This window comes from Ascaphus truei, chromosome 14 (assembly GCF_040206685.1).
Source record: "Ascaphus truei isolate aAscTru1 chromosome 14, aAscTru1.hap1, whole genome shotgun sequence".
In the NCBI taxonomy this organism is placed as follows: domain Eukaryota; kingdom Metazoa; phylum Chordata; class Amphibia; order Anura; family Ascaphidae; genus Ascaphus; species Ascaphus truei.
This window is the reverse complement of record NC_134496.1, coordinates 38,901,112-38,926,826: the sequence shown is the minus strand read 5'-3', so window position 1 is coordinate 38,926,826 and position 25,715 is coordinate 38,901,112. Positions and strand designations below refer to the sequence as shown.

General features: G+C 41.7%; 1 protein-coding gene across 3 annotated transcripts in view; it reads right to left on the bottom strand.

Annotated features, from left to right (window-relative positions):
- LEKR1 (leucine, glutamate and lysine rich 1) overlaps nt 1-25,715 on the bottom strand; it is a 114,731-nt gene that overhangs the window by 34,468 nt on the left and 54,548 nt on the right. For all 3 annotated transcript variants that reach the window (XM_075570548.1, XM_075570547.1, XM_075570545.1), the window contains exons 5-6: nt 23,620-23,795; nt 9,375-9,560 (exon numbers count right to left, since the gene is read on the bottom strand). In XM_075570548.1, the coding sequence (XP_075426663.1) occupies nt 9,375-9,560; nt 23,620-23,795 (362 nt within the window). The remainder of the gene's footprint in view (nt 1-9,374; nt 9,561-23,619; nt 23,796-25,715) is intronic.

Here is a 25,715-nt window from a genome sequence, read left to right as displayed (position 1 = left end):
AACAGTACAACAGGAGTGGCCAACTCCAGTCCTCAAGGGCCACCAACAGCTTATTCAGCAACAAGCAATTTCATCACATGCCTTCATTCACCTTGATATATAGGAGTTAGCACTTTGTTGCTATATCTTATTTAATCCAGTAGTTATCTGTTAGGATTATTACCTGCCTCATTTTGTGCATGTTATCAGTGTTGATGTGTTAGTGGTTTATATACTGCCTTACTTAGGGAGGGCCTTTGCTATATGATATGTGTTTGTGAGACCAGCCGGTCTGGGTGGTGGGAGGCTGATCACATGCCTCCACACCTCTAGGTTATTTTGCTTAAGTACATTGTCCACTCAGGTTATTTTTAGAGGGTTACTGTATTATATTGGTGAGAAGATAGCTTATTCTTTTGTTATTCAGGGACACTTTGGATTGTTTTATACTGTTATTGTTTCATGTGATGTTATTAATAAATTTCATATTTTTGTACGCCTGAGTGCTTCTGTTGGGTTACTTTTCTTTTCTTGTTTTCGTTTTAATATACTGTATTCCTTATCCCCAGCACCGTCAGCAGTGTTGTATACTATACACTTGATCTTCTGACTTAGGCATTAATTATTTCAGGTCTGTTGCAGGCTATTTTCGTAATATATATCTATCTATCTATCTATCTATCTATCTATCTATCTATCTATCTATATATATATATATATATATATATATACAAATACAACTGTATGCTCATCTGCATGTCTTAGGCAGGTCTGCAACCCCGCCTTTCCCCATTATCACCCGGCATACAGCACTTCCACTGCAGCAAGGGATTCTGGGAAATGACATGCAAATGAGCACACAGTGTCACTTTTTGCCTCAAAAACCATTTTTAACATGGTTCCCTATAGGCTTAAGCTTGCTGCATGTTCACAGCTTTGAGCACAGCCAGGGTTAAGGTGCATACCCAGAAAACCACCCACAGACAGCTGTTTCGACCTTAATGGGTCTCATCAGTGTGGGGTTGATTTTAAATATATATATATATATATATATATATATATATATATATATATATATATATATATATATATATATATATATATATATACATATATACATACATACTGACACAAGTGAACTCTCTTCCCATGAGCGCTAAAGGCCATGTCTGTACATACTGCGCTATATGTATGCACACACCGCTGTCTCTTACACATACTAATACTCCTTGTTTTTCCATCCCTATACACCAATAGGGACCACATAGTATCCACACACACTTTTAGTTGTGCTACAATCTCTCACATTTCCACACCTACCCACATCATTTATATCCACTCCACACACACTTTTTGTAAAGCACTGTATATACTGTGGGCTCTCCATTCATTTATATTCACACAGATACACACACACACACACACACACACACTCTTACATCACTTGCTTTCAGGAACCTTTTGACACCTCTAGCCATAAAACACATCCACACCGGGGGAAGGACAAGCACAGATAACATTCCAAGAGACACTGTTTTTAAGTTAAACATTTGCTTGCTTCATTCATTGTAACATCGCCGGAAGAAGAGATCAGTGTATCTCGAAAGCTCGCACTAAAAGCATTTTGTTAGCCACAGAACGGTATCATCTATTTATTTTTTGGTTATTGAAGCTCGGCTAACACGGTACTGATACCTCTACATGTATGTATGTATGTATGTATATATATATATATATATATATATATATATATATATATATATACATATATTATATACATATACACACGATACAACTTAAATATGGTTCTGAGTGGTGAGAAAAAGGTTGTTCCATCTAGCAGCAAAATGAACTAACACCATATTTGTATTAGTTTAAATCTGGTATTTTCTGCCCTTTGGAAATCAGAAAATCTCAATATTATTGTATAATTGTATTATAAATGATTATAAATGGAGTCTGTTTTAATCGTCGTCTTGGTTCCCTTGTTTTCTGCCTTTTATTTGTCGTATGACAAGTTAAATATCCGTCTCTCTCTGCATAACAATAAGGGTATTCAATGCAAACGTTTCTTGGGTGGCGGTGCAGCTGCCTTTGAAAAAATTCGTGGGACCAAAATTGCAATATGCTGGATACAAAACGTTTAATGGCACATAAAAAACAGCAACAGACAAACTCTGACGCGTTTCAGCCGCCAAGGGCCTTTGTCAAAGAGTATGGTATGCACAATACACTTCAAATTTAAATACCCCCAGTTCCCGCCTCCTATGATGACGTATCGGCGCTCTCTGCCTATGAGAGTCATCCCGCCCCCTCTGACAGGAACGCTAAGTAATTACCATATTAAACACAGCTGATATCTCCTAAATAAGCAGGAATCACACGGAGAAACAGATACTGAACTGTGTGACAATAAAACTCACTCCACCCTTGAAGTGATTTGAAACATTAAAAACAACAGTGCTGAATATTAGATCATCACAATATATTACAATTAGCATTAACTGGAAAGATTGTTTATATAATCGATTCATATCTTGTCATAAACTTTATAGTACATATGTCTATAGATATAAAAGAACTTATTAATTGTTTCTGTACAAATTACAAATAATGAATAAACAAGTATACCTATCATTGGTTAATGTTTATAAAATAGCTAACCACTGGACATTCAACATTGGACCTTATGAACCCAATGATTATTTCTATCTTGCATGTCTGACTGAATAAAAAATATGTAAGTCATGGATAAGAAGGAAGAAGAAGGGAATAGCAAAAAGGGGGGGGGGAAGGGGGAGAAGAGGGGAGGGGGAAGGGAATGGGATGGGAAGGTGAGGAATAGGGCAACAAGGGAAGGGTGAGGAGGGTGGGAAGGGAGGAAGGTGAAGGAAGGAAAAGGAAGGAAAACAGGGGGGGAGCGGGGAAGGAGGTGAGGGAGGGGGGGGGGGGGTAAACAGAGAGGAGAGAAAAAGGAACTAAGTTTAATGTAAAAAATGTTGAAGTTCCCAGTCAACATTGATGCCTACTGGGGCCATAGTGTCAAAAGAGAACATCCAGAACATCTCTCTCTTATTCAGAGTGTTTAATCTATCACCCCCACGTATGTTGGCTACTATATGTTCAATAGCGATGAATTTAAAATTATCAAGGCCACCGTGGGGACATTCTACAAAATGTTTAGAAACAGGATGTTTCAAATCTTTGTTCTCAATGAATCTCACATGTTCCATCATACGTTGTTTAAGGGGCCTGATAGTGCGGCCTACATAACCTTTACTACATTTACACCAGATGTAATAAATTACGAATTGTGTATTACAATTAATAAATGTCTTTATAACATGTGGTGTAGTGAGTTTTATTGTCACACAGTTCGTTTTGACAAATAGTCAAGGGAGTTCCGTGCTGCTCATTTTTGTTTGGAATTCTATTCCCTTTGAATGTATGATGTGGAAGGTATCCATTTATGTAGCTTTCCATTGTACTGTGTGTGTTTTTAATACCCATTTGTTTTCTGCCTCTGTTCATGTATCATCGGTTCCAGCAGGCCAATTGTTAAGCCAAAGTATAAACAAACCATAAGCTTCTCATTGGTGGCTCAGCCGTCACGTCATAGGGGAGCTGAAGTATCTGTTTCTCCGTGTGATTCCTGCTTATTTAAGAGATATCAGCTGTGTTTAATATGGTAATTACTTAGCGTCCCTGTCAGAGGAGGCGGGATGACTCTCATAGGCAGAGAGCGCCGATACGTCATCATAGGAGGCGGGAACTGGGGGTATTTACATTTTAAGTGTATTGTGCATACCATACTCTTTGACAAAGGCCCTTGGCGGCTGAAACGCGTCAGAGTTTGTCTGTTGCTGTTTTTTATGTGCCATTAAACGTTTTGTACCCAGCATATTGCAATTTTGGTCCCACAAATTTTTTCAAAGGCAGCTGCACCGCCACCCAAGAAACGTTTGCATTGAATACCAACCCGGTAGGAGCACGCCCCACAGCACCTGGATCTCAAGAGACTTGTGAGTTTCCTCTTTTCTTGTTTTCACTGTACCCATGGCCTGTGACACCCATACAAAATATACCCTATATAGAGGTTAGTGGGAGTCCACAAAGAGTGGCTTTAAGGGTTATTAGTGACAAGGACATAACAATACAAAGCTGTGTGTTTTGGAATTATTTCATTGTTTGCATAGCATGGACGTTTCCTGTGAGCATTGCATAGGAGCACTGGCTCTTATTCCTTCACCTTAACAATAAGGGTAGATATGAAAGAGTGGTACATGTTAAACTATCTAGAACTAACAAACATGGATCTGTTATATACAAACCAAGCATACATAGACCAGGGGACACCCATCAAAATTATCAAAAAGAAAACAAAATACAAGAAAACATTTATGCTATCAGCACACCATTTAATCTATAGAACTCATTACCACAGGAAGTTGTGACAGCAAGTAACATTAGTTTCAAAGAGAATTAGATATATAAATGGAGGGACAACAAAAAATGGCTTACAGCCAGCTGAACACAAACTCAACGTCTTTGCTTAAACCCAAACATAACCCCCGTAAAGCCAGGGTCTTCCTTATGATGAGGAAGTGAAGTCATGACCCTGGATACTGCCAAAGGGCCCCCCTCCCCCTCTACTCTCAGTGACCCTAACATACCAAATACATAAATAACCACAAAGACGAGGTTTGGCGGTACAAGGCAATTACTTTTTATTAAACATTCAATAACCTGATAAGTGCTACGCCCTGCCAGAGAACTCACTCATGGGGTAAAGGCCAAAGGTCCAAGAACCGATGGCTCGTAATACCCCCCAAGCCGGACACCACCCGACCAAGCCGTTTGTCGAGAATGGGCTCCAGGAACTCACGTTTAAATAAGCCCTGCCCATTCACCACCACCGGGTTTTACCAACCACGATGCCCTATCTGGCAAGATTAACCGCACTTAACCCCAAACTGCTGCTGTGACAAAGGCAAACACCTCAAAACTTTGACCCCGTAAGGGTAACATAAATGGAGACTTATTTTTCCTCCTTCAAGGAAATTCCTCCTTCTCATATTTCTCTTTATTATTTATTTTTCTTTATTTAAATTCAACAATGTAACATCCACATGTAGCCCCCTGTAAACAGAACGGGCTATATATCTTTCTCCTACTGTGGTAAGTCCTGTTAAGGGCAGGCGCCAGTAGTAATCATGGGTTTTCCCCCTTCACGCCCTGCCTTGAGTGATAGATGCAGGTCCCTGACTCTGCTGCAGGCATGAGAGAGAGGGGAGGTCCTGCTGACATCATGAGGGGTGGGGCTGACTCTATTTAGTAGCCAGTTCCTGTGAGGACGTGGGCTTTGTTATGTGGGAGTTGAAGGAGAGAAGTTCTGCCCTGGGACCAGGAGAGGCTACGGTCCTATGAGTTTGGAGAATGAGCAGAGTTAGAGTGGACCAATGCCCCTCACCCTACTGATGGGGTGAGGGGGAGAATCTACCCCCACCCAGAGGATACCCTCTGAGGTGGGCATTGGGGGTATTGAGGCCCCCCACAGACCATCCTGCAGGAGTACAGTCTGGAGGAGAGGAGGAAGTCTGGTGTACCTTTGGAGTGCCTTGACATATGACCTGTCGTGTACTACTGCTGCTGTGTGCCAGATAAGAGACAATAAAGACACTGCTGATTTTACATAAGACTGTGTGATTCTGGAGCATTCACCCTGGGACCAGGGTTATTCTTCTATAAGGGTCCTACCCCACATCCCTGGAAGTTATAGAGGATGGAGGCGCTGCATCACTAAGGAAATGGAGGCAACTACCCCAGAAGCCTGGTCCTGTGTCCCCAACATCACCGCGGGAAGCTCAGGCCCTCCTGTTACCGGCAGGTACGCACCACCAAAGCACATGTAGCCAGCCCTCACTACACCCTAGATATGGCATCTGTGTCTGGGGGGGGGGGGGGAATATGGGTTACACACATATTAACAGTATACATAAAAAAAAGTATGCCCAGGACATACTTGAAAACGAGAGGTAGCTCACAATGTATTACTTCCTGGTAAAACATTTTATAAATAAATAACAGTATACATAAAAAAGGGGGAAGGGAGGGAAATGATGGCCGGGCGCGGAATGACCTTGTGCCCCTGCCTTTGCCCATTATCACTTCCCTGGCCTTTCCCCTGCCCCAACCGCGTCACACCCGGCGCCCGAGGGGTAGGGTTGGGGGATGAAGAGAGTCTAGCAATGAAGAAGGGAGCCTAATCCCATGGTCATGGTGCACTGTGACTAATGGCTCAAGGCTGCTTAAAATGTTGCTGAAGAAAGCAAGAGAAAGAAAAACCCCTAACAAACATTCCGAACGTATTTGATATGTTTTGCCTTTTTATTTCTGGAACTGTTTGAGACATGTAAATGTGCTCATAAGTGCTTTCTTATCTTTGCTGTACGGTGGAGGGTTTTTGTCACCATAACTTACTTTGTGTGCCTTTTTATATCTGAAATTTAACTAGCCACCGACATTAATTCAATTGGAACATAAGTAGTACCACACAATTAAAGCGGCAATCCAAGATGGGATTTTTTAACCTGGGATTGAAGCACGGGGTCTATGGAGCTGAACCCCATTAATTTCAGCTCCAGGGACACCATGCTTCCTGAGATAGAGCTCGCAGGGGATGTAGCCACTCTGACCGGCTAGCTGGGATCACATAATGGGAGAGTTTAAAAGCTCCCGCGCCCTGCGGGCCAATAGGAAGCCATGACGTCATCAGGTTCGGCTTCCTATTGGCCCCCATGATGCAGAAGCTTTAAACTTTGCCGAGATACCAGCACCCCCTTTGGAGGTTTGTATCTCGGAAGCAGGGGGTCCCCAGACCTGAAATGAATGGGGTTCAGCGCTGGAGACCCCCTGCTATGTTAAAACATCATTTTTAAAAATCGCATAAATTACTCCTTTAAGGCACTTGCCGCTATAGTACTAAACCACATGGTCAAGACAGAGTTGGGCTCACTTAATTGTCCTCTGTCTCAGAAGAAAAACAAACCCATTCAACCACATATCCTTACACGGTCATAGTCACATGAAAATAATTTATTATGTTAAGTTATATGTGTGATGCGTTTAGGTGGTGCTTTATGAATTTGAATTGAATAGCCCTTTCCCATCTGCCAAGAACAAGTGATGTATAGCACTTAACTATTGTTTTATAATAAATTGATACTGGTATGTGAAAATAGGACAATGTTAGTTCTAGAGGCCGTATATTCTTAAAACGATTGTTAAGTCAAGACGGCATGTGGGTGGAATATGGATGAAGTCACCGGTGTTGCTGTAATTTCTTTAGTGGGATATCCTTAAGAAATGGCATTGTACTTCAAAGGCTAATAATTCACTTAGAAATTCCTGAGTTACATTAGAAAGCGCAGCCGAATACCTAGGAAAAGAAGAAAGAAGAGATTGTTTCCAAATACCACGCAGATATGAGGTGGAACACATGGTAAAAATTCAAGTAAGCAACAATGGAATCCTCATTGATGTGATTTTTTTTACAGAAGATTAAGTAAGGGCCATGTGATTACAGTGGGGAAAGACAAAATGAACTGATGGCCTTTCTTCTCATGAAAAGAACTGCTGAAAAGATAGTGTTTAAAAGCCATCTGTTTTTCAGCACATTGTGCAACCGTATCAGGGATTTAAAAGCATTCACGAAAATGTGGAACAGAATGGTTGTCATATTTGTGTAATGCAGACATAGAATAGAAGTACTTTCATGATTGAACATAAAAGATATATTAAAACAATGTGGATAGTCTTTGGCAACAATGCCTGCCCGTATTCCGGGGTGGAAAATGTACTTCCAGTTAATGCCATTGTCATTTTGAATCTATTTTATCAAACTATCGCCCCAGCTTAAAGTGACATTACATCTTGTAGAAGCTGACATTAATTTGGCAGCAGTTATTAAATGGTACTTTGTCAAACCACTATAGGAATTGCCCTAGTATCTCTCGGTAAAATGAACATAAGGCAGATATTTTCATTTCACGTAACCTTTTGCAAAGACTGCTTTGACTGCTGCCCCTTTCACAGAAGGTGCCAGTAATTGCAAAAATTAGACAAATGCTTGTGCTGTTGCCATATGGTATGGGTTTTTATAGGCCGAGCTGAAGTGTGTAATTAACTTATTTAATCAAACTTTACCCCTTACACTGCCTTGAGATATTTCAACCCCAGCTGCTCAACCACAAAATAACACAGAACTCATGACATCAACCCTATTTACACACCCGAAAGGCACATGTAAGCCATTCTGAAACTCTGAGCCACATGGTGCACATGAGAAGATGAAAGAAGTTCAGAAAAGTAGTGAACTGTTGAGAAATCATTTGAATAGCTGTGTAAACCTATAGCTTTCAAACTGACAGGCAGAAGGTCTTACCTTTTACGGAACATTCAGCTATTATAGAATGCTTGCCTTTTGCCCTCTCTCATTTCTGCAGTTATTTGCATGTCAACCATCCTTATGAAAAATAGAACGAAGCAAGAAACCACAAACATAAGTTGCTTTCCTATGTTTGACCTGACCTACCAGTGGTTTATTGGTTAAGATGATCTGAACCTGAATTAAGAATGCTATATCTTCTACACAGATAAAAACAATGTGGGTAAGAACAGCTAGTATTTCTGAATAAACAGTGGGATATGTACAGATGCAGCGGCCGTTATTCGAACACTTCACGCGTTGTATACCTTGGAATACCCATGTCATGGCGCGGGATTTCTTCCAACCATACCGCCTTTAGACACGAGCGCAGAAAATGGCATTTTAGTGTTCTGGCTTTTAAACACCTGAAATTGACACAGTAGCACAGTACTGTACACATTCATTCATTTCATTGCATTTAATTGCACACAATCCATGAAATTCAAACAAAGCAACTGCGATAAACACGTGTGCCTGGGGCGATTGGCCGCGTTCATGCCGCGTGGAGTACAGCAGCGCACACGAAAACGGCGCTGTGATTTGTTCGAATAATGGCCGCTGCATCTGTATGTACATAGCACTTCACAGTAGTAATACACGACATAATATTATATTACATAATGGGAATGTACGTGTATCTTGTACACTACAGTATTTTAAATTCTGTTTTAAAATGTAAACTGGAAACAACAGCAATGATTTCTCTATTTAGCTGAACCAATGTTAACTATAATATGACCACATCATATTTGAAGATATGGGTTTCCAATTTTTTAAGCTAACTGCTGTGTACATGATATTAATCCCTTTTTTTTTCCTCCAGACGCCTTGTATTCAACAATTCCATAAAGGTCCCAAATTCACAACAGTGCTTTATAGAACATACAAAAAAAATACCTTCTCTTACCGAGAGTTTGCTTTTTCAGCTCATGGCATCTGTTGTTCAATTCTTTTTCGGTCTGAAGTGAAGCTTGAAGTTGCTGTGAAGTCAATACGACAGAATCAGATACAACCTGCAGACTTTTCACCTGTTTTTGGAGAGACGCCGTTTCTGCCTGGGATGCTGCAAGATGTTCATTAAGGCTGGTTATATCTATAAAGATGAATTAACACATTATGTTAGTGTTTCTAATTGTGGACCATGTTAATGGTGCATTTAACATTACGAGGATTGCCATATTTTGCACTGTTCATGTACAGTATATCCCAGGACATACTGGAAAACGAGAGGTAACCCTCTATGTATTTCATCCTGGTACAATATGTTATAAATAAATAAATACATATATGTAAATCATGGGCCAATTTAGTCAAAGCAACAAGTAAAATTTATTTCAAAGAGCCCATTGAAAAGAACGGCATCTGAGTTTATAATACAAATGCCTTTCATACGCACGTTCGTTGGAAAGTGAAAATCAGTGTTGGGCTGATTCAATAAATAATAATGTACTAATAAATATTTGCCCAGCAAAGGACATGCTTTTAATTAACCAGTGAGAATAATAATAATAATAAAAAGATACACATTAGATTTGTCTGCCAAGTGCACTCCTATCAAAGCACATATTATTACAAGCATGTCACATTTTTCTGTTCTGGCTCGGAAAGGCAATTTTAGCTAAGGATTGTAAAGTTTCTAAGGCTTAACAATATTCACATACTGTACTGCGCACAGAAGTAGTAAGTGAACATGTCAGCTCTTTAAATACGTTAGCGAAAAAATAAATATTCTTCCACTAACAAGAGGCTTATAGAGAACATATAAATGTCATTTTCTATATCACGTCCTTGGCAAACAGGAAGTGTTCTGATTATTCTGGACTTCTCAGTATTGCCTGAAGGTGTAGCATATCCCTTTTAATGAAGACAGCTGGATCAAAACATTGCATAGCAACAGTGACTTGAGTCTCGAAGGGTTATGCCACAGCCTTGTCTTGGGCAATCCTAAAAATTATTTATCAGAGCGGTTAGTGTACATGCGCTTTGCAATGACCAAGTTTCTTTGCATAGAAGACATCTGAAGTAAGGAATTTCATGGTTTTTAAAATCCATCAACATTGCTGATGGATAATGTAGGGAACCAACATGAGTGTGTGTGTGTGTGTGTGTGTGTGTGTGTGTGTGTGTGTGTGTGTGTGTGTGTGTGTGTGTGTGTGTGTGTGTGTGTGTGTGTGTGTGTGTGTGTGTGTGTGTGTGTGTATGTATGTGTGTGTATGTGTATGTACCAGGCATCACAATCTCAGTATTCCCATAACCCAGGGGTTCTCCACTCCAGTTGTCCAGACCCCCAACCGGTCAGGTTTTAAGGATATCCCTGCTTCAGCACAAGTGGTTCAATCGACTGTGCCACCTGTCTTGAAGCAGGGATATCCTTAAAACCTGACCAGTTGGGGGGGGGGGGGGTCTGGACAACTGGAGTGGAGAAACCCTGCCATAACCACATGGCTATAACATGCACGTTCACTTACAATCTTGGGAACAATACAAGTACTATAACTCTTGACTGTATAATATTAGGGATAAACAAATAACATTTAATCTATATTGGATGTGTTTTGTAGATAATTATCCATTAGTACTTGTAGAAAATAAAAGTGGTGCAACCAGAAAGCTCTAAATATTCACAGGCAATTATCTTAAACTTTTCTATCACTGCTTCAGTTCTCACACCTTCAATTAAATTGTGGGTCATTCTTTGCTAATTACATGCATGGCTTCCTTACCAAGGAAGAAACATGACTTCTAAGAAGTCACTGGTGCTGTTGATCTTGATGTGGATGTGCTGATGGATTAGTGTATAGAACAAAGGGATTCCTCTTCTGGTGTTAATGTTATAACATGACAACAGTACGAAAGAAAACGTATAGCCAACGATAGAAATATTGTCCAGTGTGCAGGAATAAGCAAAGGGGCATGCACACCAAAAAGAGATGCAAAAAGATTAATGCAAAAAAGTCATTTCATGACTGAAACAGTCACACAGATCAAACGTTTCGGCAGGGCCACCAACAGGGTGGGTCTGCCGGGGTTGGCGTCCCGGGCCCAGTGATTCAGCTGCCTTGGCCCCCTGCGCATGTGCCCATGTATTAATAAGTGTCAGAAAAAAAAATGCTACCGGGTATGGCAGTGGAAGCGGCGGCGCGATCGGGTCTTTGGGCTTGTTGCGCAAACAAATAAGCAGTCTGGCGATCCCCATGGGCAGAGGTCTCATCGCTGCGCAGGGAAGCATGGTGGTCCCGCACCCAACATGCTCCCTCCCCCGAGCCTACCTCCTGCCCCCCCGAGCCTACCTCCCGTACCCCCCTCCCCCCAAGCCTACCTCCCACCCCGGGCAGCAGCCGCAGGGAACGGGGGCAGAGGGGAAGCGAGGTAAAAACAATGGACAAACCTTCCTCTGAAGCGTCTGGCGGGCAGGGAAGCAGCACCCACCCAGTCAAGGTCAGTCACCCACCCACCCAGTCACCACCAGTCACCCATCCACCAAGGCAGTCAACCACCCACCCAGGCAGTCACCCATCCATCCACCCACCCAGGTGGTAAGTCACCCAGGCAGTCAGTCAGTCACCCAGGCAGTCAGTCGCCCACACGGTCAGTCAGTCGCCCACCCAGGCAGTTAGTCACCCACCCAGGCAATCAGTTAGTCACCCACCCAGGCAGTCAGTCAGTCACCATCCAATCAGTCACCCACCCAGTCAGTCACCCACGTGCCTTCCATCTCCCCTCTGAAACCAGTCCCACCCCTGCCAATTGAAGGAATAGAATCCCTGATGAAGGTGCTTGCACCGAAACGTTGGATCTTTCTGACGGTTTCAGTCATTAAATTATTTTTTTCATTAGTCTTTTTTCATCTCTTTTTGGTAAGCACGCCCCCTCCCCCCTTGCTTATTATGCTGTTGCACTGACTAGGTTCCCTGCCTGTAGCACCCATGCCTTTGTCTCTTGTTTTTGTCCCCATCTACTAGAGGCATCCCAAGCTGCATTGGTCCTGATGCCCTCCTTTTTGAGCTCAACTTTACCAATATGCAGGAGGAGAGGTAAGGTAAACGTAACATAAACCTGAGGACAGCTTTCTTGTGGGATTGCCTTTTTTGGGAAATTTTGCCAGCTCGAAAGTCAGATCATTCAGTGTCGCAGGTTTCCAATTGCAAACTCTTTTAATTGTACTGTGCTCTAGTAGACAACAAAATAGTACATTCAATTCTTTACAGAATAATTACATTAGGCGGAATGCTGAGACTTGTTCCTGCGAAATGCAAACTGAAGAGGCAATTTTGGCACGTTCCTCAGTTTGCTTAAATAGAAATTGACTTCCTCGCACTCCTCAATCAAAATGACACTGTAATAGACCCAAAGAAAAACGTCTCCCTTCAGAATAGAATGATACTTTATTATACCCCGTTCATTGCTATAGTCAATAAAATTATAGAATAAAGGTATTGAGCCATGATGTATAAATACAACCTTTAATTCTAAAGAATGCTTTGCATATTAGAACAGTTTCTTCCATGTGAGCATCTAGTGTTCTGAAAAGTAATCCTGTTGTACTAGCACTTAGGGACTTATTCTTTATCAGCCCAAAACGGACTGGTCTCGCGCTTCAGAGTACATAGAATGCACCCCTAAATGAAAAGGGAAGAAAAGCTTTTGACAATGTGTTGCTTGCTGTAGCCAAATCACTGAAGGGACAAGCCACCTACAGTACATGTGCTTGCATAGCTGCATCGGTTGGTTTAACTCATTATCCCTCAAGGGGTTAGTCTGCTATTGGTACATTACAATAACAAGTACTCTTAGTGGCACTATCGAATGGAAACTCCAAATAAGCCGATAGCAGTTGTAGTTTGATAGTGCCCCAATCGGCACTATTGCAGTTGAATAACTCCGATAGGTTAGTGTTCTCACGCACAGCAGGAGAATGTATGCATGTATGTATGTCTTTATTTATATAGCGCCATTAATGTACATAGCGCTTCACAGTAGTAATACACGTGACAATCATATAAATAACAAAAAACACAAATAACAGAACATAGGAATAAGTGCTTCAGACATAAAAGTAACATTTCGAAAGAGGAGTCCCTGCTCCGAAGAGCTTACAATCTAATTGATAGAACAAAAACCAAAAAAGCCCAAAGCTACATCCAATATGACAAAAATACATATCTCTTGAAAAAAAGGAATTTAGTTTAACCCTTTGGCCAAAGCATTTTAAGCCTGCAAGCCACTTCAAGGCATGACCAAATATTGCAGGTCCTAACACTAACTGACCAAAATTATTATTTACCTCTAGTAAATGTGTTGTATACATTTATCCACAGCTTGCTGGGTATCTGAGTGTTTATTAACTTTGTCCAGGTGGTCTCAGCTGTTTTGGAGGTTAGTGGCTCCTCCCTCCCAGGATTTAAGCTCGCCCCTCCCCACTTTTCAAGTAAGCAGTTCTTTCATGCACCTGGTTGTGACCGATCCAATGAGATCATTCTTCCTCTAACTATAGAGTAAGAGTAAATAAGAATTTTGGTCAGTTAGTGTTAGGACCTGCAATATTTGGTCATGCCTTGAAGTGGCTTGCAGGCTTAAAATGCTTTGGCCAAAGGGTTTAACCAAATTACCTTTTTTTCAAGAGATATATAGGTATTTCACTGTATATTTTTGTCATATTGGATGTAGCTTTGGGCTTCTTTGTTCTTGTTGTAAACATTTAGCCACGCCCAGTAGCACTCCAATTGATATATATATATATATATATATATATATATATATATATATATATGGTTAAAGTCTCCATTTCACCTTCCACACTCATGAGAACTTGCGTGCAGTTTGATTGCGACAAATCTAACACAGAGTGCTTTTCCTGGTATTATACAGGTTAATAAGAGCTTCAATCAGACTTAGAACTATGCAACTAATTTTGACAGATTTATTATAAATCATTCTTCCTGGTAATGTACAGGTTATTAAGAATTTATATTAGTGTTAGGACCCTTGAGACGTGGTCTGGTCTGGAGGGGCTCAAGGGCTTACACCACTTACAATACTTTGGCCAAAGAGTTCAACTAAAAGACCATTTTATTCAAAAGATATCTATATTGTATTGTATTGTATGTCTTTATTTATATAGCGCCATTAATGTACATAGCGCTTCACAGTAGTAATACATGTGGTAATCGAATAAATAACAGATAATATAAATAACAGATCATGGGAATAAGTGCTTTAGACAAACATAACATTAAGGAAGAGGAGTCCCTGCTCCGAGGAGCTTACAATCTAATTGGTAGGTAGGGAGACCGTACAGAGACAGTAGGAGGGAGTTCTGGTAAGTGCGTCTGCAGGGGGCCAAGCTTTATGTATCATGTGTTCAGAATGTTCACAGTGCTATTCGTATGCTTCTTTAAGCAAGTGTGTCTTAAGGTGGGTCTTAAAGGTGGATAGAGAGGGTGCTAGTCGGGTACTGAGGGGAAGGGCATTCCAGAGGTGTGGGGCAGTCAGTGAAAAAGGTTTAAGGCGGGAGAGGGCTTTAGATAAAAAGGGGGTAGAAAGAAGACATCCTTGAGCAGAACGCAAGAGTCGGGGTGGTGCATAGCGAGAAATTAGGGCTGAGATGTAAGGAGGGGCATAAGAGTGTAACGCTTTAAAAGTGAGGAGAAGAATGGAGTGTGAGATGCGGGATTTGATTGGAAGCCAGGAGAGGGATTTCAGGAGGGGAGATGCTGAGACAGATCTAGGAAAGAGTAGAGTGATTCTGGCAGCAGCATTTAGGATAGATTGTAGGGGAGACAGGTGAGAGGCAGGAAGGTCGGACAGCAGCAGGTTACAGTAATCAAGACGGGAGAGAATGAGGGCCTGAGTCAGAGTTTTAGCAGTCGAGCAACAGAGGAAAGGGCGTATCTTTGTTATATTGCGGAGGAAAAAGCGACAAGTTTTAGAAATGTTTTGAATGTGAGGGGCGAATGTGAGAGAGGAGTCGAGTGTGACCCCTAGGCAGCGTGCTTGGGCTACTGGGTGGATGATCGTAGTTCCAACAGTAATGTGGAAGGAGGTAGTAGGGCCAGGTTTGGGAGGAAGTATGAGGAGCTCTGTTTTAGCCATGTTGAGTTTAAGGCGACGGAGGGCCATCCAGGATGATATAGCAGAGAGACATTCAGAAACTTTGGTCTGTATAGCAGGTGTAAGGTCAGGTGTTGAAAAGTATATTTGTGTGTCGTCAGCATAGAGGTGATATTTAAACCCAAAAGATGTTATTAGGTCACCTAGAGAGAGTGTGTACAGAGAAAAGAGAAGAGGTCCCAGGACAGAGCCCTGGGGTACCCCCACAGTGAGATCAATAGAGGAGGAGGTGTTGGCAGAAGAGACACTGAAAGTACGATGGGAGAGGTAGGATGAGATCCAGGATAGAGCTTTGTTCCGAATACCAAGAGTATGGAGAATGTGAAGGAGAAGAGGGTGGTCCACAGTGTCAAATGCTGCAGAGAGGTCGAGTAATATGAGCAGAGTGTAATGACCTCTGTCTTTGGCAGCATGGAGGTCGTCAGTTATTTTAGTGAGGGCTGTTTCCGTGGAGTGAGCAGTGCGGAAGCCAGATTGTAGAGGGTCTAGGAGAGAATAGGTGTTGAGAAAATGGAGCAAGCGAGAGAATACAAGACGTTCAAGGAGTTTAGAGGCAAAAGGCAGAAGGGAGACAGGTCGATAGTTAGAAAGACAGGTAGGGTCAAGCTTGCTGTTTTTGAGTAATGGTATGACTGTTGCATGTTTGAAGGAGGATGGAAAGGTTACAGAGCAGAGGGAGGAGTTAAAAATGTGTGTGAGCATAGGGATTATAGTAGGAGCAAGAGGTTTTAGGAGATGGGAGGGAATGGGGTTAAGAGGGCAAGTGGTAGAGGGAGAAGTGGCGATCAACAGCGACACATCCTCCTCTGAGACAGTCTAAAAAGAGTCAAGGAAGGCAGGAGGAGAGTTAGGAAGAAGTGTAGGATGGGAGGAAGAAACAGAGGGGATGTTCTGACGTATGGATTCCACCTTTTCCTTAAAATAGTCAGCAAAGTCCTGAGCGGAGATGGAGGAAGGAGAGGCCGCTGAGGGTGGTTTGAGTAGAGTATCAAAGACAGAGAACAGTCGGCGTGGGTTAGACTTGTGCATGTTGATTAGTGCAGAAAAGTAGGCTTGTTTAGCTTGCGAGAGGGCAGAGTTGAAACAGGATAGCATAAATTTGTAGTGAAGGAAGTCTGCGAGAGTGTGAGACTTCCTCCAGAGGCGTTCAGAGGAACGAGTGGAGGAACGCAGCATGCGTGTGTGGGAATTTAGCCAGGGTCTAGGGTTAGAAGGGCGAGTGCGGCAGAGAGAAAGTGGGGCATGTATATCAAGAGAGGAGGACAAGACAGAGTTATAGTTCCTGACCAGGTTGTCGGGGTCTGTAGCAGAGCTGAGAGAGGAGAGGGAGGAGTGTAAAGTGGACTCAAGGTCAGGTAAGTGAATAGAGCGCAGGTTTCTGCAGAACCGAGGTGGAGAAGGGGAGAAGCGAGATAGAGAGAATGAGATGAGATGATGGTCAGAGAGAGGAAAAGGGGAAATGGAGAAATCGGAGAGAGAGAAGTTCTTAGTGAAAACCAGGTCTAAGTAGTGGCCATCCTTGTGGGTGCTGGCTGCAGTCCACTGTTGAAGGCCAAAAGAAGAGGTTAGAGAAAGAAAGCGGGAAGCCCAAGGGAGAGAGGGGTCATCAATGTGGCAATTGAAGTCCCCAAGGAGAAGAACAGGGGAGTCTGAGGAGAGGAAGAAAGAGAGCCAGGATTCAAAGTGAGAGAGAAAGGCAGAAGGGGGATGAGTAGAGGTAGGTGGGCGATAGATGACCGCCACATGAACAGGGAGCGGAGAGAAAATCTGGACAGTGTGAGCCTCAAAGGAGGGAAAAGCAAGAGAGGGAGGAATAGGAGGGGTTCGGTAACGACAGAGAGTGGAGAGCAGGAGCCCCACGCCTCCACCCCTGCCATCAGTGCGCGGAGTGTGGGAGAAGGAAAGGCCACCGTAGGAGAGGGCAGCTTCCAGAGCAGAGTCAGACTGAGTGAGCCAGGTCTCAGTTATAGCAAAGAGAAGCAGGGAGTGAGAGAGAAAGATGTCATGCACAGAGAGGAACTTTTTAGAGAGGGAGCGAGCATTCCAAAGGGCACAGGAGAAAGGGAGAGAGGAGGGAGGGTGGCAGGGGATGGGTATGAGGTTGAAGGGGTTGACACCAGAAGGAGTAGAGGTTGCAGTTGGCAGGCGAGGACGAGCGCAAGTAGGAATAAGACAGGGACCAGGATTGGGAGAGATATCCCCAGAAGCAAGGAGGAGAAGCATGGACAGAAAGAGGATGTGTGAGGATGATTTGTAAGGGTGTAAGGGTGTATATTTAGGCACTGTTCTGTGTATTTGTGTCATTGGATGTAGCACTGGGCTCTGTCTGTGTTTCATGTTCTGTCTCTGGTTTTAAATGATTATTTGATATGCAAGCATTAGGTTGCCCTGGGCTGTTTTTCTTTTTGGACACCATTAGTTCAGTAACTCTACCTCCCCACAGAGTTTACCATCTTATTTTTGTGTCCAAGTATTAGGTTGACGACTTGTCAAAGGTAAGAAGCAACAGACCATGAAATTCTAATCAGGTTCACCAACTTCAAACACTGACATTACCACAAACCCACTGGTTTGTGTATTCTGTAAAGTGGCTTCACAGAATGTAACACCCCCAAAGGCACTTAACTGTGCTAAGCTTTTGTGCCCCAGAACAAATAACTCAATTAGCTTCTTATCTGCATTGGTAATTTACCAAATGACTATAAAATTGTATTGAATTGTTACGCCAGTTTTTTTATTTTATCATTGTCCGTTCTAATCACCATTGTTCTTATCTGAAAAAGTGCTAACATATTGTTTGGCAAAGGCAAACAAAGGTGCCTTACAAAGAGATAACTTTCCGAAAGATAAAAACTAAAATAATGTGAAATATGTTCTGCACGCAAAGTACATATTTGTGCAGCAGAATGAGAATGAAACTACAAAGACAGCACCCATAAAATTGTACACTGAACTCTTGTCTTTTACACTGGGTTTCCTAATCTCTATCTTCCAAGATAATGATCTGGACCTTTCAGTAAAGTGAGGAATTTGAGCACTGCACTCAGAGAATCGGTTTCAGAGCATAACAGAATAATGTGAAAATTAGGTTCTATATTTAACCCGGATTCAGAAATATTCTGATAATTTTTCCTGGGGTTACGATCCTCCAAATGTCAAAGTGCACCCATATGGTAAAGGTCTCGCTAGACTGTTTTCCGTCTTACGGTCTTACCCAATAACTGTGCCCACCTCCAGTTCTAAAATACTAGCGACAAGAGATGGGTGAGCTTACGTTTTTTCTATTCTTGAATGTTTTCTGAAATAATGATGTAAAAAATGCATGAAATGGCAAAGTTTGTTTTGCCATTTTCACCGAGAATAAAATATTCACCGAAAAAAAAAAGGAAGATGGCCCATGAGATCTGCACAGTGACACAAAGCACATTTCTTGGATGGGGAGGGGGGGGGAGGAGAGAGAGAGAGGAGGGGGTTCTTTAACATTTAAGCTTGCACATATATGCTATCGACACCCCATCTTTACGTAGCCGCTTTGTTTATTCCTTGGGCGAGTGCCCTAACAAATTATCAGAGCTATTGCAGGGACTTTCAATGGTGTACAGGCATACCCCGCTTTAAGTACACTCACTTTAAGTACACTCGCGAGTAAGTACATATTTCCCAATAGGCAAACGGCAGCTCGCGCATGCGCCTGTCAGCACGTCCTGAACAGCAATACCGGCTCCCTACCTGTACCGAAGCTGTGCTCAAGCGGGGAGACTATAGAGCCTGTTACAAATGCGTTATTTACATCAGTTATGCACGTATATAACGATTGCAGTACAGTACATGCATCGATAAGTGGGGAAAAGGTAGTGCTTCACTTTAAGTACATTTTCGCTTTACATACATGCTCTGGTCCCATTGCGTATGTTAATGCGGGGTATGCCTGTATTCAGGCGAGCATTGATTGGGAGTATGTGTTGTATATACCAGGGGGTTTCTGACGTGCGTAATAAAGTCAGACTTGTGGGATTATATTTGAAAAGCTATTAAACATACCTTACATGTTGAAACAAACATTAGAAATTGTCATGCAAATCCAATACATGCAGCTAAATGCAAGGTAACCTCTTTGCACTTCTATTTCACAAAGCTGAAATAGAAAAGTGCTTATTGTCTCATTTAGTGAGGCCCACTTCACATTCAGATTCAACTATAGAAAAGGCAAAATCAGAAAAAACTATTCAACCATAAAACCTCTAGGGTAGCTACAGAATTTATGATGATACAGTAATTTACGTCACTGTCAGGAGAGAGTCTGCTTATTAGAAATGTGAACACATTTATTGCCAGTGAGTGCAAATAAAGTATATGAACATTATGCATTTCATTTCAACATACTCATTTTAAATTGGAGCTGGTTATCATTTAAAAGTGCTGAAAACTAATTTGCTCACGGCTAAATTTGGTGAATGTGCATTGTATTTTGATGCTGTATTTAATGATTTTTGCTACAATAATAATATCCATCACAAATAAGATGGATGTTGTTTGCAGATGTCATGTATTTATTATGAAAAGGACACAACACTGACTAGTGTGGTTTATGACATTATATGATTATGCCTTAAGTGTGTAATTAAGGTGTTTTCATCATCGCACACAGGAAACACTTACATCAGATTACAAGGAGGATACCTCCAAGTGCATATTAGAAAATGGAAGGTAACCATGGCGTATTCAAATATGTATACCCTTTGCTGCCCGAGAGGCCTGCAACACATTTAGGGTTTATTTGTTGTTGTTAAAGTGCAGTACTCTGAACTGATAGACCCTTATTAAAGGCCCAGTGCTTCCTCTGCATGTACGATAAAACACAAAAATGAATTAACATACTGTATATAGCCTCCTTTTGCAAACCTATCTGAGGAGATAGATATCGACTAACTAGGCAAAATGCTACTCGCCAGACAAAAAAGGGACTCACCCGCCCCACCCCTACTCAAAAAATGATTATAATTTTTTTAATCGCACTGTACAATGGCAAACACGCGACTGAGTGCGCACTGCCTCTCGCACCCCCTCCTTCTCTTCTTCTCACTTACCATGCTTCGGTGGAGCAGGGCAGTAGAGAAGGAAGACGGTGGATGCCGGCAGAAGAGGAGGATTGAAGACCACGAGAGCGGAGCGGCACAGGAGGAAGACAGCTGACGGCAGGAGAAGATTGAGGACCATGACTGCAGAGCAGGGAAGCATAGGAGATAGACAGCGGGCGGTGGCGGCAGCAGAAGAGCACTGAGACCATGTGAGCGGAGCAGGGCGGCACAGGAGAACGGCTGGGTAGGAGAGCGCCCCAGTGGTCCAACAAGGATGACTTTACTGACTTCCGGTGTCTGCCGCTGCTACAGAGCAGCTCCTTCCCGGCTGTTCTCCTGTGTCACCCTGCTCCTGTTCCACTTACATGGTCTCAGTGCTCTAATCCTGCTGCCGCAACCGCCTGCTATCTAACTCCTATGCTGCCCTGCTCTGCAGACATGGTTCTCGATCCTCTTCTCCTGCCGCCAGCTGTCTTCCTCCTGTGCTGCTCCGCTCCCATGGTCTTCAGTGCTCCTCTTCTGCTGCGCCTCGCCAGCTTCTAATATCATCTGTACTCAAGTGTATTTGTCAAGTCCGGTATATATACACATACCATATATATATATATATATATATATATATATATATATATATATATATATATATATATATATATATATATATATATATATATATATATATTCAAAAAATAAAAATAAAGAAATAGATCGTTCATCTGAGGTTGCCATACTCAAAGGTAATCTTAAAACCACGAAAGAGAGACGGTTGCATGAATACAAATTTATGCAACTGTTCGGGACACTTAGCAGTGGCCTAAACAGAGATCGAAATTTTATGAGTCATTACTGACACTAGTGAACTCTCTTCCCATGAGCGCTAAAGGCCATGTCTGTACATACTGTGCTATATGTATGCACACACAGCTGTCTCTCACACATACTAATACTCCTTGTTTTTCCATCCCTATACACCAATAGAGACCACATAGTATCCACACACACTTTTAGTTGTGCTACAAACTCTCACATTTCCACACCTACCCACACCATTTATATCCACTCCCACTCCACACACACCTTGTGTAAAGCACTGTATATACTGTGGGCTCTCCAGTCATTTTTATTCACACTGATACACATACACACTCTTTCTTCACTTGCTTTCAGGAACCTTTTGACACCTCTAGCCATAAAACACATCCACACCGGGGGAAGGACCAGCACAGATAACATTCCAAGAGACACGGTTTTTAAGTATACCTTTTGCTTCATTCATTGTAACATCGCCGGAAGAAGAGATCAGTGTATCTCGAAAGCTCGCACAAATAAAAGCATTTCGTTAGCCACAGAACGGTATCATCTATTTATTTTTTGATTATTGAAGCTCGGCTAACACGGTACTGATACACACATATATATATATATATATATATACACATACACACACACTATTTGGTTTTAAGGATATCCCAGCTTGAGCACAGGTGGCTCAATCAGTGGCTTAAAGTCTGAGCCACTGATTATCCCAGCTTCAGCACAGGTGGCTCATCCTTAAAACCAGACCTGTTGGAGGTTCCTGAGGACTGCAGTTAAGCACCACTGATAATGAACTCTCACTTGCAGTAGCCAGTAGATGCTAGAAAATCCTCAAACATGTATGCGACGCAAGATTAATTGTCATACCGTGTAACAGAAGACAGCACATGTGCTTTGCCAGGCAGTTTTGCAGTGCTTGCTAAGTAGGCCAGTAGGGATTTCATATGAAAGAAAGCATGTTGTGATATAATTAAGCTACAATTCCCAGACAAACAGGGCGTTACCGGACAGTGTACATGCCTCAAGGAACAGTTCAACTGAAGACTTCTGCAAAGTGAAGTGCCTGATAATTAATTGTTCCAAAACATTTGTTGCTATTGCAGCTTACATTTAATTTTAACTTTTCATTGTTTTTTGTTTTTTTAAGGCATATGTATTTTTATTTGGTTTGTTCTTTGCTTTGTTCCACAATAAAATGTTATTCTAAAAGACTACCTCATTAATTAGTAATGCATGTTGTTAGGTTTTAAACAGCCTCTTGTTTCCTGCACTAATGGGCTTGTCTGCAACTCCAACTGCAAATGCATTACTAATTCTGCCTGAAGTAATTCTTTATACTAATAATGTTCTAGGTTTATAACTACTTTTCAAATCTTACTGTGCCAATCAAGCATTGGCATTTTTCAAAGGTTTTGTTCCAGTTCCAACTGTACTCAGTTGCATATTTTATATTTAAAATACTGTCATATGTTGATTGAACAATACAGGCGGTCCTCGGTTACCCAACAGAATCCGTTCTGGAAGTAGCGTTGGATAGTGAAACCGTTGTAAAGTGAGTCCCATGTTAATCAGCGGCGGTGAGCGTCGGATAACGCATTCCGGCGTCGAAAAGCAGCCCTTAGGGTTGCATTGTAAAGCTCGGATATGCCATTCGTTATAAAGTGAAACGTCGGATACCGAGGACAACCTGTATATTATAACAGACAGCACTCAACAAAAACGAATTGGGAAAAAAGGTGAGACATTCATTTGAGCACAGATAGAGGTGAGCTCCCTGGTATCACAGTGGTGATCAGATGCCGGATTTTGTGCAGAAAGTGTTCTATTTATGACAATGATCCTTCACTCCATGTTGAGAAAGAGCCATTATAGCCTGAAACGTTACCGCTCCTGCTCCATGTGGGAAGGAAACGGACATTTGAGACTGAGATTTTCCAAAATATTTTTTCATTGTTTATTTATATCGTTTATTTTTTTATTATAGCTTTTGGTTAATGACAATTTTGATTTTAGATGGCTTCACATTTTACCAATGCTGTCTTTTCTATATTGCATATACATGTGTTGTACATGCCATATTTCTTTTACATATTTTGATTGAGAAAACCGTATTCTTTCAGAAAAGCTGTTACCTCTGCAATGACCCACCTGCTGAAAATGCTTTAGATGTTTCTTCTACTTGGCTACTGATTTCTCTTTTGAGTGCAGTCCAATTGCCTAAAATAGCATTAATGTCTTTTTTAATAGCCGTCTGTTCTGACTGCAGAAATGTCAGCAATGATAAGGTCTTCATTAGACTTGTGTGCTGTTTAGCTGCCTTTTTTCTGTAAAAACAAAACAAAAATCAATGTGTTTAAAACAAAGAGGAAAGTGGTACATAAGAAAATATTAACAGAAAGTATACCATGCATATTAATTCTCATTCCTTCAGCTAGCATCTGTGTCAAATGTTATAATAGTGTTGCTTACATTAAGCAATACTACACTATACATCTCAAATGTACTGACCGTGACTCCTTGCATACGCACTTAGCATAACACCCCGCTACTGTCTCTGCAAATTTCCCTGCTTACCACATAGATTGCAAGCTCTTCGGGACATAGACTCCTTTTCCTAATGTTTTACTTTTATGACCGAAGCGCTTATTCCCATTATGTGTTATATTATGTCCCGTGTATTACTGCCGTGACGCACGGTGTACCTGGATGGCGCTATATAAATAAAGATATACATATAAAAAACAAGCATGTTTATGGTTCTCGCAGACTGGGCAGATTGTGTGATGCTGACACCAGGAAGAAACACAGAATGATGATAAAATGGTATATTTATAGTCATTTCCTAACTCACCATATTATTTCAAATAGCCAGTCTCTCAATAGCTCGCTGAAGCAAGTGAGAAATACACATTTGTACATTGGGGATTGCGATTGGCATGACATATTCAAAATGTTTGCCAATAATGACTTGCCACAGCCATATACCCAATGGCAAGTTTTGAATTAGTCATTACCCCCATTCATAACGAGCACTATTACAATGAACATCATGCAATGTGAATTACCCAGTCAGTGCTGGTAGCAGAGGGAAAAGCTGCAGAGACCAAACATGGCGGTGTGCACTGCACACTATTTTTGTTCTCTGCAGCTTTGCCTTGTACTACGTGGCAGGAGAACGCCAATGGACGTGTAAGGATAGTGGCTGCGTGAATACTCACATATATACCTACATTCAGGGGCAAAACTCACTTATTGTTTGGATAGAAGCAAGAGGTTTGCATGGTTACACTCCAGGGTTGACCTTGGGACCAGAGGGTATCACATCTGAGACAATCTCGTGAGTCATTCACAGTCTCGAGTCTCCTCCGTCCCAGCTCGTATCCTATCCTGCGAGATCCAACACTTCCATGAGCCCGATCTTTTGATGTCACATGGTTTTAAAGATGTGATCACCACTTGATCCTCACAAAACACTTTTCCATTCAATATATATATATATATATATATTTATACTGTGAACAGTCAACATTTATACAGTTCTTTCAACCACTGTAGACGTTTTGGATGCACTGATTTTGGGATTCTTTACCTCAAAAGTTCTCTGGTAGCGCAGGCTCCCCTCTCCAAACCAACAAAGAAGCTTATATTATCGTCATTGAAAAAAAAAAAAAAAAAAATTTCATTGTGACTCTGTTCAACCTACTTTGAGATGCAACACATTTCACACGCAAATCCGTAAAAAAAAAACAAAAAAAAAATATGTGCATGTGGCAGGAAGCCAGGCATAAAATAGATCATGTGGACGCCAGATGAAATCGTGTCTGACGTACTGTACCCATGCCTGGTTTTGACACAAGTACTTATCTCGATTTCATTTCGGGCTTTTGAACGCTCATTCCAGTCTGCCGCTCCCATATTTATGGAAATGCATTGTATGCGCTTACAGTATATGGAGCTCATTATTATAAACATATGTTTAGCTGCTGCCTGATAGATCCAACGCAGGCAGTTTAAATGTGATCTTTTGGGGGTGGGGGGGGGATCAAAACAGGTGCTGTGCCTTATTAAAAAGGGACTTTTTTTTTTTTTTAACTACAAATGCAGAGATATAAAAATAGCTTGACACAACAAGAATAAGTCCTGCAGATGAACAAATGAATCGTGTATACTGGGAAAAGGCTAAATCACTGATGTAATCCTGTATATTTACTGTATATGGCAATGCAATGTACAGTAGCACTGTC